The sequence below is a fragment of the Aquarana catesbeiana genome, linkage group LG13 (assembly GCF_042186555.1).
Source record: "Aquarana catesbeiana isolate 2022-GZ linkage group LG13, ASM4218655v1, whole genome shotgun sequence".
NCBI lineage: Eukaryota > Metazoa > Chordata > Amphibia > Anura > Ranidae > Aquarana > Aquarana catesbeiana.
Genome location: NC_133336.1, coordinates 67,531,959 through 67,546,577, shown reverse-complemented (window position 1 = coordinate 67,546,577; position 14,619 = coordinate 67,531,959). Strand labels below are relative to the sequence as shown.

Here is a 14,619-nt window from a genome sequence, read left to right as displayed (position 1 = left end):
GCCTTCCACCGACCTCCTTCTCTAAAACGTCAAAAAAACTTCTAGCACATGTGCTAACTGCAGCGTGGTGTCTGGTGGCCCTAAAGTGGAAAAAGAAGGAATCCCCTTCACTATCTGAGCTGCACTCCAGGATCAGAGATGTCAAAAGAATGGAGTACATGACGGCCTCTCTAAACAACACCCTTGATAAACATAATCGAATATGGGAGACCTGGGTCATGCTGGAGAATCCTACATCCTAATGTTTTTTAATCCCCGATTACCTCAGATTTACTTTCCCCGGGTGACGCTGGGCTCCGGGGACGGGCGGTTGTCCTTTCTTCTTCTCTCTCCCACACTATATTCCTACTTCTCTTAATCTTTTCATTATATCGCTTATCTTTCTTTTCTGTTTTTGTGCCTTTATACGGGATAGAAACTGATGTACTATCTGAGAAACATGATGATTTTGTTTGCATTCAATGGCTGTAAGTTATACATGTTTTCACTGAACTATGTCATTGGCCACCTGTCTGTTGTTTACCTATCAGAAGTGCCTATTCTGCTACAAACTGTATTCTCCTGTAACCTTTGTTGCTTATACCTTTTCTCTTGAAAAATTAATAAAAAATTGTCAGTTATAAAAAAAAAAAAAAAAAAAAAAAAAAAAAAAAATGATGGCGGTAGGGGACCCTTGGACCCTAACACTGTGGCCAGACCTTCTCTCGCAAGGTCCGGTATTCCATAGTACCTTACAAACGCTAAATTTAACAGTTTGGCGATTGAGACCCACATTCTAAAAGACCATGGGCTGCCAGCTTCAGTAGTTTCTACTTTGGTTAATGCTAGAAAGCCGGCCTCCAGAGTCATATACTATAGAGTCTGGAAGACATATGTCTCCTGGTGTGAATCCAGGGGTTGACACCCCAAAAAAGTAATTCCTACAGATGGGATTAGAAATGAAGCTGGCCTTGAGTACTATCAAGGGCCAGGTGTCAGCCTTATCGGTATTGTTTCAACGACCACTTGCTTCACACTCTCTGGTTCGTAACTTTATTCAGGGGGTAACAGATTAATCCCCCAGTTAAATCACCCCTGAACCCTTGGGACTTAAATTTAGTCCTGTCGGCTTTACAAAAACAGCATTTTGAGCCAATTCGAGATATTCCCTTGGTCCTCTTGACAAGGAAAATACTTTTCTTGGTTGCCATATCTTCTGCAAGAAGAGTATCAGAGTTGGCTGCTCTTTCTTGTAAAGAGCCATATTTGATTATTCATAAGGATAAGGTTGCATTGCGGCCTCATCCTAATTTCCTACCGAAGGTAGTGTCAAGTTTTCATTTAAACCAAGATATTGTTCTGCCTCCATTTTTTCCAGAACCTTGTTCTATGGAAGGAAAGTCACTACATTCTCTTGTGGTGAGAGAGCGGTCAAGGTCTATTTGAAAATGACGGCTCAGATTCGTAAAACAGATGTTTTGTTTGTATTGCCAGACTTTCCTAAAAGAGGACAGGCAGCATTGAAATGTACTATTCCTAAATGGATTTGTCAAGTGATTGTTCAAGCTTATGGTTTAAAAAGGAAAAATTCCTCCTTTTCATATTAAAGTGCACTCCACCAGGGCTGTTAGTGCTTCTTGGGCAGTGCATCACCAAGCCTCCATGGCTCAGATCTGCAAGGCCGCAACTTGGTCTTCAGTCCATACATTTACCAGATTCTATCAAGTAGATGTAAAAGGTCATGAGGATATCGCCTTTGGGCGTAGTGTACTGCAGGTGGCAGTATAAAGTCTCTTGGTGCCCTACTTTTGTTGTGTCTCCCTCCCTTCAGTTGGCATTGCTATGGGACCTCCCACATAGTAACTACTATGGCTCTGTGTCCCATGATGTAGATATAAAAATCCTATTTTCTTAACAGCTTACATGTAAAATCCTTTTCTTTGAAGTACATCTCGGGACACAGAGGTCCCTCCCTTCTTGGTATACACGTGTATTGCTTTGCTACAAAACTGAGGTACTCCCAGTAGTGGGAGGGGTTATATAGGCAGTGTGTTGGATAGCACATGTTGAGATTAACGTTTATGCTGGTCAAGCTGACATGTAAGCGCATACAGTTGGGAAACGGTTTTAATTTTAAATAAAATTGTGTTGCACAATTCCCGTGTTATCTTCTTTCTGGGCGATTGGTGCATATCCCTTTGGAGGGGGAAGGAGCATCTGCGAGTTGGAGAGGAAACGGAAGATACGGATGAATATAGATTTTTTTGTTTAGCACGTGTTGATTTGAGCATTTATGCACACATTCATCATGCATAGCATATTTTAGAATTACGATTTGGTCTACATTTCATAGCAAATTGTGTGTATTTATTTTGCACTGTATTGAGTAGTAGTGTGTAAGATTCATATCAATTAGCACGTAGCCAATAGTGCCTACTTTATATTTTTTGGTTTGATTCATTTGTGTGGTTCACACTTAAAAGGGGCAGCTGTCACATTTTTATTTAGGGTTGGCGCCTTTTATAGTTAGGTATTATTTATGCCTGCTTTTGCAGCTCTCCAAAAGCTCCGAGACTGCTACTAGGCACACCATCTTGAATGTGATATCATTAGACTCCAAGCTTTCATTCAGGTTGCAGACCAATTATTCCCCTTTGACAGTTTATCCAATAAAAATAGAAAATAAAGTTTAACACATCTATAGGTTACATTTTTATTGGTTTCTACTAATGTATTTTTCCAATATACACAAATAAACTTCATATAAAAAAGAAACTCGGTGAAGCAAAGCAACATTTTTCACACGATTCAGTGACTGCGGTTTGCGAAGAGATTACATCATGCCTACAGTAGCTGCATTCAAGGTGATGTCACCACCAATGACCACGGCTTTAGTCAGTTGGAAATCTCGGTTTCGGTGCTTATACTGGAAGAGGTTTTCATTGTTGACAGCTACGAGATACTGTTCTGGTTCAACAATAATTTTCACCTGGAAAATAAAAGGAATTACAAGTCAAAATCCAAAATGGACAAAGGTACCACAAAAAAAAAAAAAAATCCTTCGCTCACTTTCATTTAACAAGATTCAGTCTCTTATAACTCCAACCAGTCAGGAACAACATTTACCGCTGGAAAGTGTAACAGCTATATCACTACATCACTGCAGTTTCTGAGCTTAAAAAAAAAAACAAAACTAAAAAAACTGTGTGCGTTTGATGAAAAGGGCCCACTGTTGCGATTGTGCTTCACATGCCTACAAGCGGGCTGCTTAAAGTGATATTGAAAAGGCATAGTTTTTTTTTTTTTGTTTTTTTTTTAACAAACCTGTTATACTTACCTGCTCTGTGCAATGGATTTGCACAGAGCAAACCCCGATTCTCTTCTTCTCGGGTCCCCCACTGCCAATCCTGACTCCTCCCCCTTGACCAGTACCCCCCTTTGCGCTCTCCTCATTGGCAGTTTTTGCCAGCAGTAGGAGCCAATGGCTCCCGTTGCTGTGTTTCAGCCAATTATGAGAGTGAGACCAAGGCTCCCGTGCACATCGCTGGATTGAGAGGGGGCTCAAGTGAGTATTGTGGGAGGGAGCAGCACATTGAATGCATATAGGTAGAAGCCCTTAGAACCATGCACCAAAAACAGGTAATACACTTTGTTGTAATGCAGCGCACCACAATGCATGGTAGTGTGTTAATAGTAGTTGTGGTGTGCTGCAGCGCAGGTTCATTGGTAAGGTGTGTTTACAATGAACACACCAAAGTGCATGACTCGCTTATTACTGCAGCACAAGACTGGGAACCTGCCTTAAAATGACACTGTCATTAATGGAGGCTGCCATTGCTGACGTTCTCAGGCTGCTATTCTGATGCTTCTCTGACACTCATTTACAGTATGCTTGTTTTGGGTCTGTGACCAAAACATACAAAATTAAGACTCAGCCAAGTATCAAAAGGCCCGTAAATGGCAGCCCCATACTTCTCATGACAGAGTCACTATAAGCAGTACTGGGACAGGGTCGTCCAGCACGCAGGGCAAGGATCCGGAATTTCTCCCCCTCCCTCACTGTTAATACATGCCATAGAATAGATAAACCACTCTGCATCTATTATTTGCCTCCTTGCTGGTCTGTGCCCAGGGCAGCTGCCCATCCCTTGTCCCAGGCCTGACTGTAGGGGCCCATTTCCACACCACCGCCCGCTATGACACCCCAGCGCAAGGCAACGCTCCTCTTTTGCACATGCACTGCAGCACATCACAACACATGTACCAGGACAGGTAACCGGCATTTTTTACCCTAATGCTTTTAAAGCGGGGGTTCACCTACATCAGCTAAAAAAAAAAAAAAAATAATAATATTAAAAGCCAGCAGCTACAAATACTGCAGCTGCTGACTTTTAATACATGGCCACTTACCTGTCCCAGGGTCCAGCGATGTCGGCAGGCAACGCCGAGAACCCACTCGGTTCTCGGCAGCTGCCGCCGCCATCCTAGGTGAGGGAATCAGGAAGTGAAGCGTTGCGGCTTCACTTCCCGGTTCCCTACTGCGCATGCGCGAGTCGCGCTGCGCGTCCTAAGTGGTCCCCGCTCTCTCCTGGGTGCTGTGTGTTTCCCAGGAGACAGCGCGGAGGGACAGGAAGAGGCATAGACTCCCATGGGAGTCTATGCCGGAAGTGGGTGCAAATACCTGTCTTAGACAGGTATCTGCACCCCCCTCCCCCTGAAAGGTGCCAAATGTGACACCGGAGGGGGGGAGGGTTCCGAAAAGCGGAAGTTCCATTTTTGTGTGGAACTCCGCTTTAAGTATAACTAAAGGCAAGACTTTTTTTTAGTTTTGGATAGAAAGCAGAGGGATTAGAACACCTATCAGTTTTTATTGCTGTCTATGCCCCCATTAAGGAGATCCACCCTCTCTATTTGTCCTGTCTACTGTGGTCATCAAAAGTAAAAGACAATCCCAAATTTTGGGTTGTTCCCAGAAAAGTAATACAGGGGAAATGTTCCAATGAGGACACTACTTCTGGTGACCTGGGGGTCCCCAAGGGATCCTCTTAATTTTCAGGGATTTCTTCTGACTTCCTGTTTTGGCTGTGGGACAGGAAGTGAAGGTAAACCTCTCCAATGAGACACATATGGCAAGGAAAAAAAAAAAAAAAAAGAAGAAAGGACAGTGGTTATAGTAGTAGTTCTACTTAAAGTGGTTGTAAAGGCTGAAGGGATTTTTTTTTTTTTTTTTTTTTTTACCTCCTGCATTCTATGCTTGAAGGTAAAAAAACCTGTGCAGCTCCCCCCTTAACCCCCCCGCCAGTGAGGCAGGGGTGGGGCTGAGCCATGCTCTGTGTCTTGTGGATGCAGAGAGCCAGCTAGGGAACAAGCACGCACAAGTGCCCCCACAGCAAGCAGCTTGCTATGGGGGGACTTGGCATGGCGGGGGAGGGGTCCAGAGCGCCAGCAGAGGATGATCATGGCTGCTCTGTGCAAAAAAAGACAGAAAAGTCTTATATAAATTATTATTATTATATAAATTTTTTTCCTTTACAATCACTTTCAGGCAAAAACAAAAACTACTTCAGACTTTAGTACTACTTTAAAGACAATTGTGGTCAGTTGCAGAACTGTGCAGAGGAGTGTAAGGAGAAAACATTCTTCAGCTGAAAATGTCTGGATCAAGCAAGGTCTATTTCAGAAATCTTCAGCTGAAACGTTATATTCCATGCAATGTAGAAATTTAATTTTAAAGCTTATTTTTTTTACCATAAATGGATGTCCTTTCTGAAATGGGAACTTGGGCGCTGCCCGCTCTTCAGCTCCCCACCGGCCTTGGAGCATTGAATTGCGCACCAGTACCTTTGGGTGCTCATCGAAACGTGGATTGAAATGGAAAACTATATTATCGCCGTTTTTAAAATCAACAGTCCACCTAAAAGATATAGATCATTAACTTTTTTTTCAATACACAAATTGCAGTCTGTTTTTGATCAATAGTGTGAATTTATTTATTTATTTTTTGTAGAAAAAAATGTTTTATACTGTGAAAAGAAAAAAAAAAAAAAAATCCATATACTTTTCCCAAATATTTCTTTGCTGAATCATTTATTTCTCCTTGAGAAAAACGCCCCCTCCACCCAATAGCAGTATACTGTACATGGTAGCTGGTACAAGGCGGTTATTCACTGCAATATCTTGCTGGCAACAAAGCTTAATTTACATTAGAGCAGCAGAAATACCTGCAGGGATGAAACATGCTAAATGGAAAAATACTTCACATTCCTTTAAGTGTTATGAGTGTTAGTTCACCTTTTCCAAAAAAGTGAACACCACACACACACACCCCACCCTGAGTTTTACTTAGACCCCTTTCACACTGAGCTGCCCCAGGCGTCAGCAGTAAAGCGGCTCTATTCGGTGCTAGAGGGGCGGTTTTAACCCATGCTAGCGGCCGAAAAAGGGGTTAAATCCGCTCGCAAAATGCCGCCGCAGTGGCGCTTTGCCATCAGCGCTGCCCCATTGTTTTAAATGAGCAGGAACAGTGTATTCACCGCTGCAAAGAAGTTTTTGTGACGCCCTGCCACTCGGGCTTTCACACTGGGTTTGCAGCTGAGGCTTTTTTCAGGTGCTATTTTTAGCACCGTAGCGCCTGAATAACGCCTCCAGTGTGAAAGGGGTCTAACTCTCCTGAATGCGGAGCCGTTAGACCACTTGACCGGTTATGTGGGCGCCGAGGATTCTTCTCCCTCTTCCCTGTGCAGTGCTTCCAGATTGGATCAGAGTGATGTTCTGTGATGGCATCAACCATTCTGATCTGTCCCAGGATGTATGATAAAAAGCCAATGCGTTGGAGATTTAAAGGGTCTCCCTTAGTACTGTTCAATAAAGTGTGTACAGGACTGATAAAACTGGGGGGATCCTGAGGGTAATTGGTATGACCAGTCCAGATTATGGTTAAGCAGCAAGCTACACCTACATCACAAAACATATCGAACGCCAAAAACTTCTCATTTTTGGATAAAGTGGTGAAGAGGTTAGAACTCCGAGGTTTTTATTGATGTCTGGTAATCATTAGAATTGGAAAAGAATGTGATGGAAAATCTAAAAGATTATAGTTGTCACTAAAACAGGAAAGGAAGAGTAATATTAGGTGGGGACACTAGTGACTTGACTTGTTCCAGTGTTGGGATTTCCTCACTTTCTGCTATGTCTCTGGAAGAGGAAATTAAAGTGGTTGTAAATGCAGAAGATTTTTTTTTTACATTACAGCATTTTATGGAGGGGAGCCAGGAGCACCGGCGGGGGACCTGAGAAGAGAAGGATTGGGGCTGCTCTGTGCAAAACCATTGCACAGAGCAGGTAAGTATGACATGGTTTAGTCTTTTTAAAAAATAAAAACACACACCTTTTACAATCACTTTAATAGAAATTTCCTCAGGGGACACTGACAAAAACACAGAAAATTAACAACCCTTTACAGCAGTGGCGGCCTGTCCATTAGCGGGTGCATGGGCGCCGCCGCCCCCCATGCGTCCGGCCCCTTAATCTACATGCGAGGCACTGGATGCATGGATTCCAATGGGGGATTTTTTATTTTTTTGAAGCACGCGATTAGAGCCAGAGGCTCCAATAGGCTTCAAAAAAAGGGTGCGCCCACCCAGTTGTGTGACAATAGCGAATGAATATTTGCTATTGTCACACCGATTCTCCTCCCAGCCAATCAGGAATTGGTTTGTGAGCCACGTTTCGCAATTGGACGAAAGGAAAAGCATTCCAATTGGCCTAGGAGGGGAAGGCATACGGCAGGGAGGAGACGCAGGGGAAGCCTGACCGACCCACCCACCAGCTGCCACTGACTCCAGGGATGGCTCACCCGCAGCAACTCAGTCATCCAGCACTCCCCGACTCGAAAAGGGGTGGGAGAAGGAGGGGAGATCGGAGTCCTCCTGGGCAGGATATTTGCGTCCTAAGGTAAGGAGGCCATCTTCCGCGGGGGGGTGTTGCTGGTGTTCCCTGCATTCACGTTAGCATCCGGGGGGGTTAACGGCCTTGTCTCCCCTGGGGGGGTGGCATTGGCGTTGGTTTGCTGCCCCCCCCCCCCCCTCAAATTATTGAGTACCAGCCGCCACCGCTTTACAGATATAAAAGACACAAATTATTAGAGCTCTGTAATCATTAAAGGAGAGGTACAGCCAAAGCTTGTTTGGATCACAGGTGTGCAGTTCGTTCTGCACTCCTGTGTCCCATTTTCAGCAGACAGCAGGCTGAAGCCCGCCGTCTGCCAACAACACAAAGCCGTGAGATTGCGACGGGATCCGCCAACATGCCTGGACCAGCACCCGGCCAAACGCTGCAGTGAGTGTGTGTGTGTGTGTGTGTGGGGGGGGGGGGGGGGGGGGGGGCACAGCAGACAGCGGTGACTGATAGTCACCAGCTCTCTGTTCAGGAAGCCCTGAGAATGGGCTACTCATTTTATCCTGTTATTTTGGTTGGATTTGTGCTTTGATGTAAATAATCATATCAAGTGGGTTAATGTTTTCTAAAATGTTCGATTCTGGAGTATAGTTTGTACATAATTTCATACATATATTCATCCATTTCACATGGCAGGTGAGCGGTTTAATATTGCTTTGCAGTGATTGTTCTTGAATGATACCCCTCCTTACTGCAATTCTATCAGTAACCACACCTCATTTTCATTTTGTCTTAGCAGAGAAAAATATGCTAATGCAGGGAGGGAGAATCTTCAAGCATGTACATGCAATTCAGTCAGGGAAACCTGGAACAAACGTGTTGAAATGTGAGTGTATCCAAACTGCTTGCAGCTTAATGATACCATGATGCCTGAAAATGGCTTTATTCAATAGGCTATGTTAGGAACTAAGGGGGACAGCAACCAACACCAGCCAATCAGAACTGACACTACTGCAATCAAATCAGTACAAGATTCTTTCCGATTGGTCGATATGTTTTGTTAGCTTTTTTGCTCCCTGAATTATTTTGTTGGGTACTTTTACTACTCATTTATAAAGCAGAGCGGTAGGCTTTACAGATGTGCTCTGCAGTCCACTGGCTGAAGTTGGTGGAGCTCAATACAGTACTATGTAGCAACATAAAAAAAATTCTCTTCTCCAATCGGGGAGCTCTCTGCTGCATTTAGTACTCAAGCCTACATTTTATGAATGGACCATTAAATGTGGGCCACAATGTGCGTAGTACATTTATAAGGCACTGCTACGTGCTTTGTGCTTGTCTTGTTTTGGAAAGCTAAAGTAAGCCAAGCCTTATTCATCCTAATGAATCTGGAAAAAGTGTCAGGAGGAGTAGGAAACCTATCACATGATCTGAGATCATCCTTTTCCTATCCAGGAGTGTTCTCTACAACATCATTCAGGATATCAGAGGCTCTTCACTGTGTTCTGTATATATATATATATATATATATATATATATATATACACACACACACACACAATATATATATATATATATATATATATATATATATATATATATATATATATATATATATATATATATATATATATATATATATATATATATATAAACACGTAGCATGCAGTATTTTTTTCAGAGATACATCCATTATAAAAATCGGACCTGTAGGTTCTACCAAGATGACAGATGAGGTCATCTCCAACGACTATTACCTTTTGCAATTATTGCTCACCACACCTTGAATACTCAGCACCAGGCCAGGCATAATTCCAGATGGCATGGGTAGTGTATACGGTAAATTCTGAAACACAATATAATTGGTTAAGACATGCTGTTATATCATACATGTTATAAAAAAAGCAACAGTTATTCAGAGCTTTTTTTTCAATCGTTTAAATTTATTACGCACTCACCAGTGGGCCTGCAGGAGCTGATGGAAAAGGAGCTGATGGAGTGGGACCTGTCTGACCTGCTGATTTTGGGTCAGGCTGCCCAGGCACAGGAGCACCTGGGTATTGCTGTCCTGGTGCTGGGAAGCCTGGAAATCCAGGAAATCCCCCTGCGCCTGCAGGTGGAAATCCCCCTGAGCCTGCAGGTGGAAATCCCCCTGCGCCTGCAGGGGGAAATCCCCCTGCGCCTGCAGGGGGAAATCCCCCTGCGCCTGCAGGTGGAAATCCCCCTGGATACTGCTGTCCACCTTGAGGAAATCCTGGGTACTGCTGTCCGCCTTGAGGGAACTGCTGTCCGCCTTGAGGAAACTGCTGACCTGGCCCTGGTGCTGGGTATCCTCCTGGGTATGGCTGTCCAGGACCTCCCCATGGATTATTCCAATTCTGACCTTGTGATTGGTTTTGCTGCCCGCCAGCATTGGTTTGTCCTGATATGGCATCAGTCAGCTGTTGCAAAAAAAATACAAAAAATAGAAGGGAAAAAAAATTGAAGGCAAAGCATTGATCATACTGAACTACCTATCAAAACAACAGAGCAGGTTTTTCTGAAATATAACATGCATTCTACTTTGCGAGACCGTGGCACAGGCCACTCTGCCCAACACTGCATCAGTCAAGCAGATTTTTGGGTTTAATTTTTTTTTTTTGAATCAGCACAAGGGATGGTACTTGCATGCATTCACCCATTACCTTGTACTGGTGGTTGCCGTATTAGTTGAAATATTTTGCTCTCTGTCCACCCTATCCATCCCCACCCCACACCCCCACACAGGGGTAATATAGCTGCTGGGTCTATGATAAGCACTCTTTAATAGTGCCAACTTTGTTCGCCCTTTCCACCCCCTCCTCAGCCTCCTCCATTCATAAAGCGCTTTTCTTTGATAGAAGTTACAGTACAGATTCTATGCACGTGGGGGGGGGGGGGAGGGGGGCAAAAGCAGAGGCATTGCCAGCACTTTTGGTGAGTGCTTATGACAGGTCTGTATTAATGCCCACAGCACCGGAAGATTATTATGGCTGGGGGGGGGGGGGGGGGGGTGTATGGAAGAGAATGAGGGAGTTCAGTGGACAGAAGATTTCAAAGCAGCCACCACCAGCACAAGGGACACTTCTCATTAAATGCTATACAGCACAGTGCTTGTGCTGTTTAATTTGGCCCCCTGTAATCACCTAAAATACCTGGCTGATCCTGCTCTCCCCTCTGTAAACTGACCACAGTTCATCATGGCTGCTGATCTCCGACACCGTGGTCAGTTTACGTGCCTCTGTAGGGACATAAAGGAGGCATTATCCGACAGAACACCTGTTAACACCTGGCATTCTGCGCTATGGATTGAAGTACACAGCAGAAAAAAAAAAAAAAAACACACATGCTTAACAGAAGCGAATGGAGAGACTTTACAATCATTTTAAGCTGTCTTACTTACAGAGTTGAAGCAGATCCCAATACATTGATCTCCCACCCACCCCCATTTATCTCAGGTGCAAAAGTTTGACCGTAAAATAAATGGATTCTCTATGGAAACTATTCTATTTTTGCAAGGATACCACAAAACCAGAATCTCAGCATTAAACCAGAATTTGATTGGCTAGAAGCAGAAAATTTAAAAAGTAAAGAAATAGGACTTACGTTAAATTCGTCTGCCATTTTCTGTGGAAAAAAAAAAAGAAATATTCTGCATAAATACATAATAAAATTAAAAATAAATAAATAAATAAAAGTGATAGCAATTAATTCCTTTTTTATGGAGGTTAGGACCAGCAAGGCCCATATAATACACGACCTTTGTCTGATACCTGGAATTTCAGCATGATGTGACAACACTGCACAACTCCGATAGTCAACCCTACAGAGCTAAGAATTAGGCTTATTTCTCTAAGGCAAGCAAGATCAAATCACTTCCAAGATCCATTTAAATTATTTTTTTCTTTTTTGCTCTCTCAGTATTACAGTATATCTCAACTGACTTACAGTTGGGGGTCAGGGGCCGTAAAAACAGGTGGTTGATTTTTTTTACTGTCTGACTGTCCCCCCTTAAACTGGAAAGGAAGCCTGATGGGGTGGTACACATGCCATGGCTGCAATGCTTTGCTTAGCGGCCATGGCAAAATTGTAACTTCTGTTCGATGCAGCCAGCAGTACCTACATGAATGAGACCCATTTAAGTGAATGGGGCCGCAACGCAACCACCCTACAACAGCTGGCATGGTGGTGCAGGCTTTAAAGAGTTAAAACAGTCAAATGCCTCTGAAAAGTGATTCACCACATTTTGCATTTCAGAGGGGCAGCAAGGTCGGCTACAAGTGTAAACTTGGCCTAACGCTCTCTTTTATAGTGATGGGCATAACGATCATTTTTTTTTTATAAGTTAACGGGCGATTCTCTCTCATAATGACTGGGATAATGATAATTATGGGTTAAAGGGCAACTCTACCCACAGAAATGCTCTTTGTGATTCAGAGTTGAGCTCAGTTGCTCAGATCCCCTGCCATAATCCACCATCCCTCAACAGTGGTAGGCTTAGAACTAAGCTACCATTATCATTGGCTTTAGCAATGAGTTAGTCCTGTGGGTGGATTAGAAGGTGCAGCGTAGAGATTACAACCAGTGGCAGCTCTAGGTAGGTAGGTCGGTCACACAAACCCCCACCTCGCCGCCTACAGGCGGCGGGCTTCGGCTCTTGGGTCCTCTGCATCACAGCAGCTTCCGCCGTGCGTCTCCTCCCTCCTCCTAGGTGTTCAATAGAATAGTCTGTCCTTTCAGCCAATCGGATCCTGATTGGCCAGGAGGAGGATCAGTGTGACGGAGGATCAGTGTGACGATAGCGAATGTTCATTCGCCATTGTCACACAACTGGGTGGGCTTGGAACGCAGTGATCTGCGCCCCCAACCCTTTTTTGAAGCACACCCCCCCACCCCATTGGAATCCATGATCCGGCGACCTGCATGTAGCTCAGGGGGCCGGACGCATGGATAGGTGGGGCATCGCCCGTGCGCCCATAATGGATGGGCCTGCCGCTGATTAGAACATATCGAGAACTCCCATGGTCGGGATGCGTCCCCCCCCCCCCCCCCCAACTACAGAGAACTTAAACTCTCACTGTGCCTCAAAGTTCCCATAGTGTCCCCCAAACCTACCATAGTTGCCCCATCCTGCTGAAGAGCCTCAAGCTCTATATAGTGCCCCCAACCTCCAGAATTGCCCCACAGTGCCCCCCAACCTCCCACAGTGCTCCCCAGACCCCTACAGAAACTAAATTTCCTACAGGGTGACCAAGTCAGCTGCAGAGTCCCCACATCTCCCCACAGTGACACCCAGCCCCTTCCAGCATTTCAATACATTTTGCATTCCCATAGTTTATGCATACACAACAAAAGTATTTGTTACTGTTGAGGCAAAATAACGTTTTGGAAGAATTTACTGTGCCCTGGTCTTAAAAAAAAGTTGAGAAGCACTGGTTTAGGAATTAATGTGTCATCCTACTGAATGTCAGCTACAATTCACTGGAAAATCTGACAGGATGGAATATAAACAGAATGCAGAACGCGCAGAATCAACGGCACATGGCTACAGAGAAGATTTGAATATGACAATCAGAGCAGTGGAAGCAGGCCGCAGATGTTTTGCATTGATAAACACTAATGAGTCATCATAGGATGGCTGCTGAGCCTGAGGGGAAGGCGAGGCCCTGACTGCTCCCTTGGATACTATTGCCAAACCATAGTGAGTGGGAATTCAAAAGGAATGCTGCACCCTCACAACATCGACAGAAAACTTGTTTGAGTCCATACTCATTGCTGAGAGAAATCCCTAAACTATTTCAATACTCTTCTCTATAGACTTGTCTGTATTCAGAGTTTGTGTTGTGTTGGCCATATGCTAGTACAATTTCAGCCAATTCAGGGAAACCAGATGAAATAACAATTGGTGGCCCCGCCAGCTCGACAAATTCAAAGGAGCCAGACTGAAAATTGTTGGACAAACAGCACCTGCAGCCACTGTTCAGGTATTCTGACAGCCAGAGCTAGCAGCTATCAGAATACAATAGCCAAGTGGGGGGGATTTGTTAACACGTTAATATGTCACCAAGTCATATTTTAATTCTAGTTAGAGTGGGGAAAATTATCATTTTTGTTTGGGTTGTACTGTTGAGAGGTTCCCTCCTTACTTCCAGTATGGTGACAGTTGTCTCCAGGTCAGGGTGAGGGTAAAATCTAAAGTTTTACAGTTTTCATTGGATTGGGAGTTGAGGGCAATTGGGACACTTCTTCTGAAGCAAACTATCAAAGGTGTGGTTTCTCCTTCATAAATGGACATCTTCCTTTTATTTTCTGTTATGTCCCCAGAATAGGAAGTGTGCAAGTGAGGATACTGAATAAAAATGAAAAGAGGTGCCAACACTTGTCAATCTCCCCAAATATATCCAAAACTGATAAAAAATGTTTAGCTGTAGCTGCTCTATATACATATTTGTGAATATGATTAGTAGGTCTTTTACATAAACCTTCATTATTATTGTCCTTCTTGTGCATATGACTAAAATAGTGGTCAAATAAAGATGAAAGAACTGGGTATGTACCTAGTGCTTATATGACAGATCTCTTGTGGTACTAAACATCAGGAGTAGACACACTGCATAGGGATCCAAAGTAGTAAAAAAACCTCATCAGATGATATGTCCTACATTGAACCCAGTGTAAGTGTTCCACTTCACTGTTAATCTACAGGGATCGATTAGAGTGAAACCA

General features: G+C 43.8%; 1 protein-coding gene across 2 annotated transcripts in view; it reads right to left on the bottom strand.

Moving 5' to 3' along the window:
- Positions 1-2,678: 2,678 nt before the first annotated feature.
- The window catches only part of LGALS3 (galectin 3), a 31,290-nt gene continuing 19,349 nt past the window's right edge, over positions 2,679-14,619 (bottom strand). Inside the window, exons 2-7 of one of the 2 annotated variants that reach the window (XM_073610097.1) lie at positions 11,500-11,520; positions 10,064-10,316; positions 9,834-10,015; positions 9,633-9,721; positions 5,728-5,893; positions 2,679-2,968 (exon numbers count right to left, since the gene is read on the bottom strand). In XM_073610097.1, coding sequence (XP_073466198.1) covers positions 2,813-2,968; positions 5,728-5,893; positions 9,633-9,721; positions 9,834-10,015; positions 10,064-10,316; positions 11,500-11,517 — 864 coding nt within the window. In that variant the 5' untranslated portion in view covers positions 11,518-11,520 and the 3' untranslated portion in view covers positions 2,679-2,812. Of the gene's footprint in view, positions 2,969-5,727; positions 5,894-9,632; positions 9,722-9,833; positions 10,317-11,499; positions 11,521-14,619 lie in introns of both variants that reach the window. The other variant, XM_073610096.1, reaches the window with a different exon arrangement.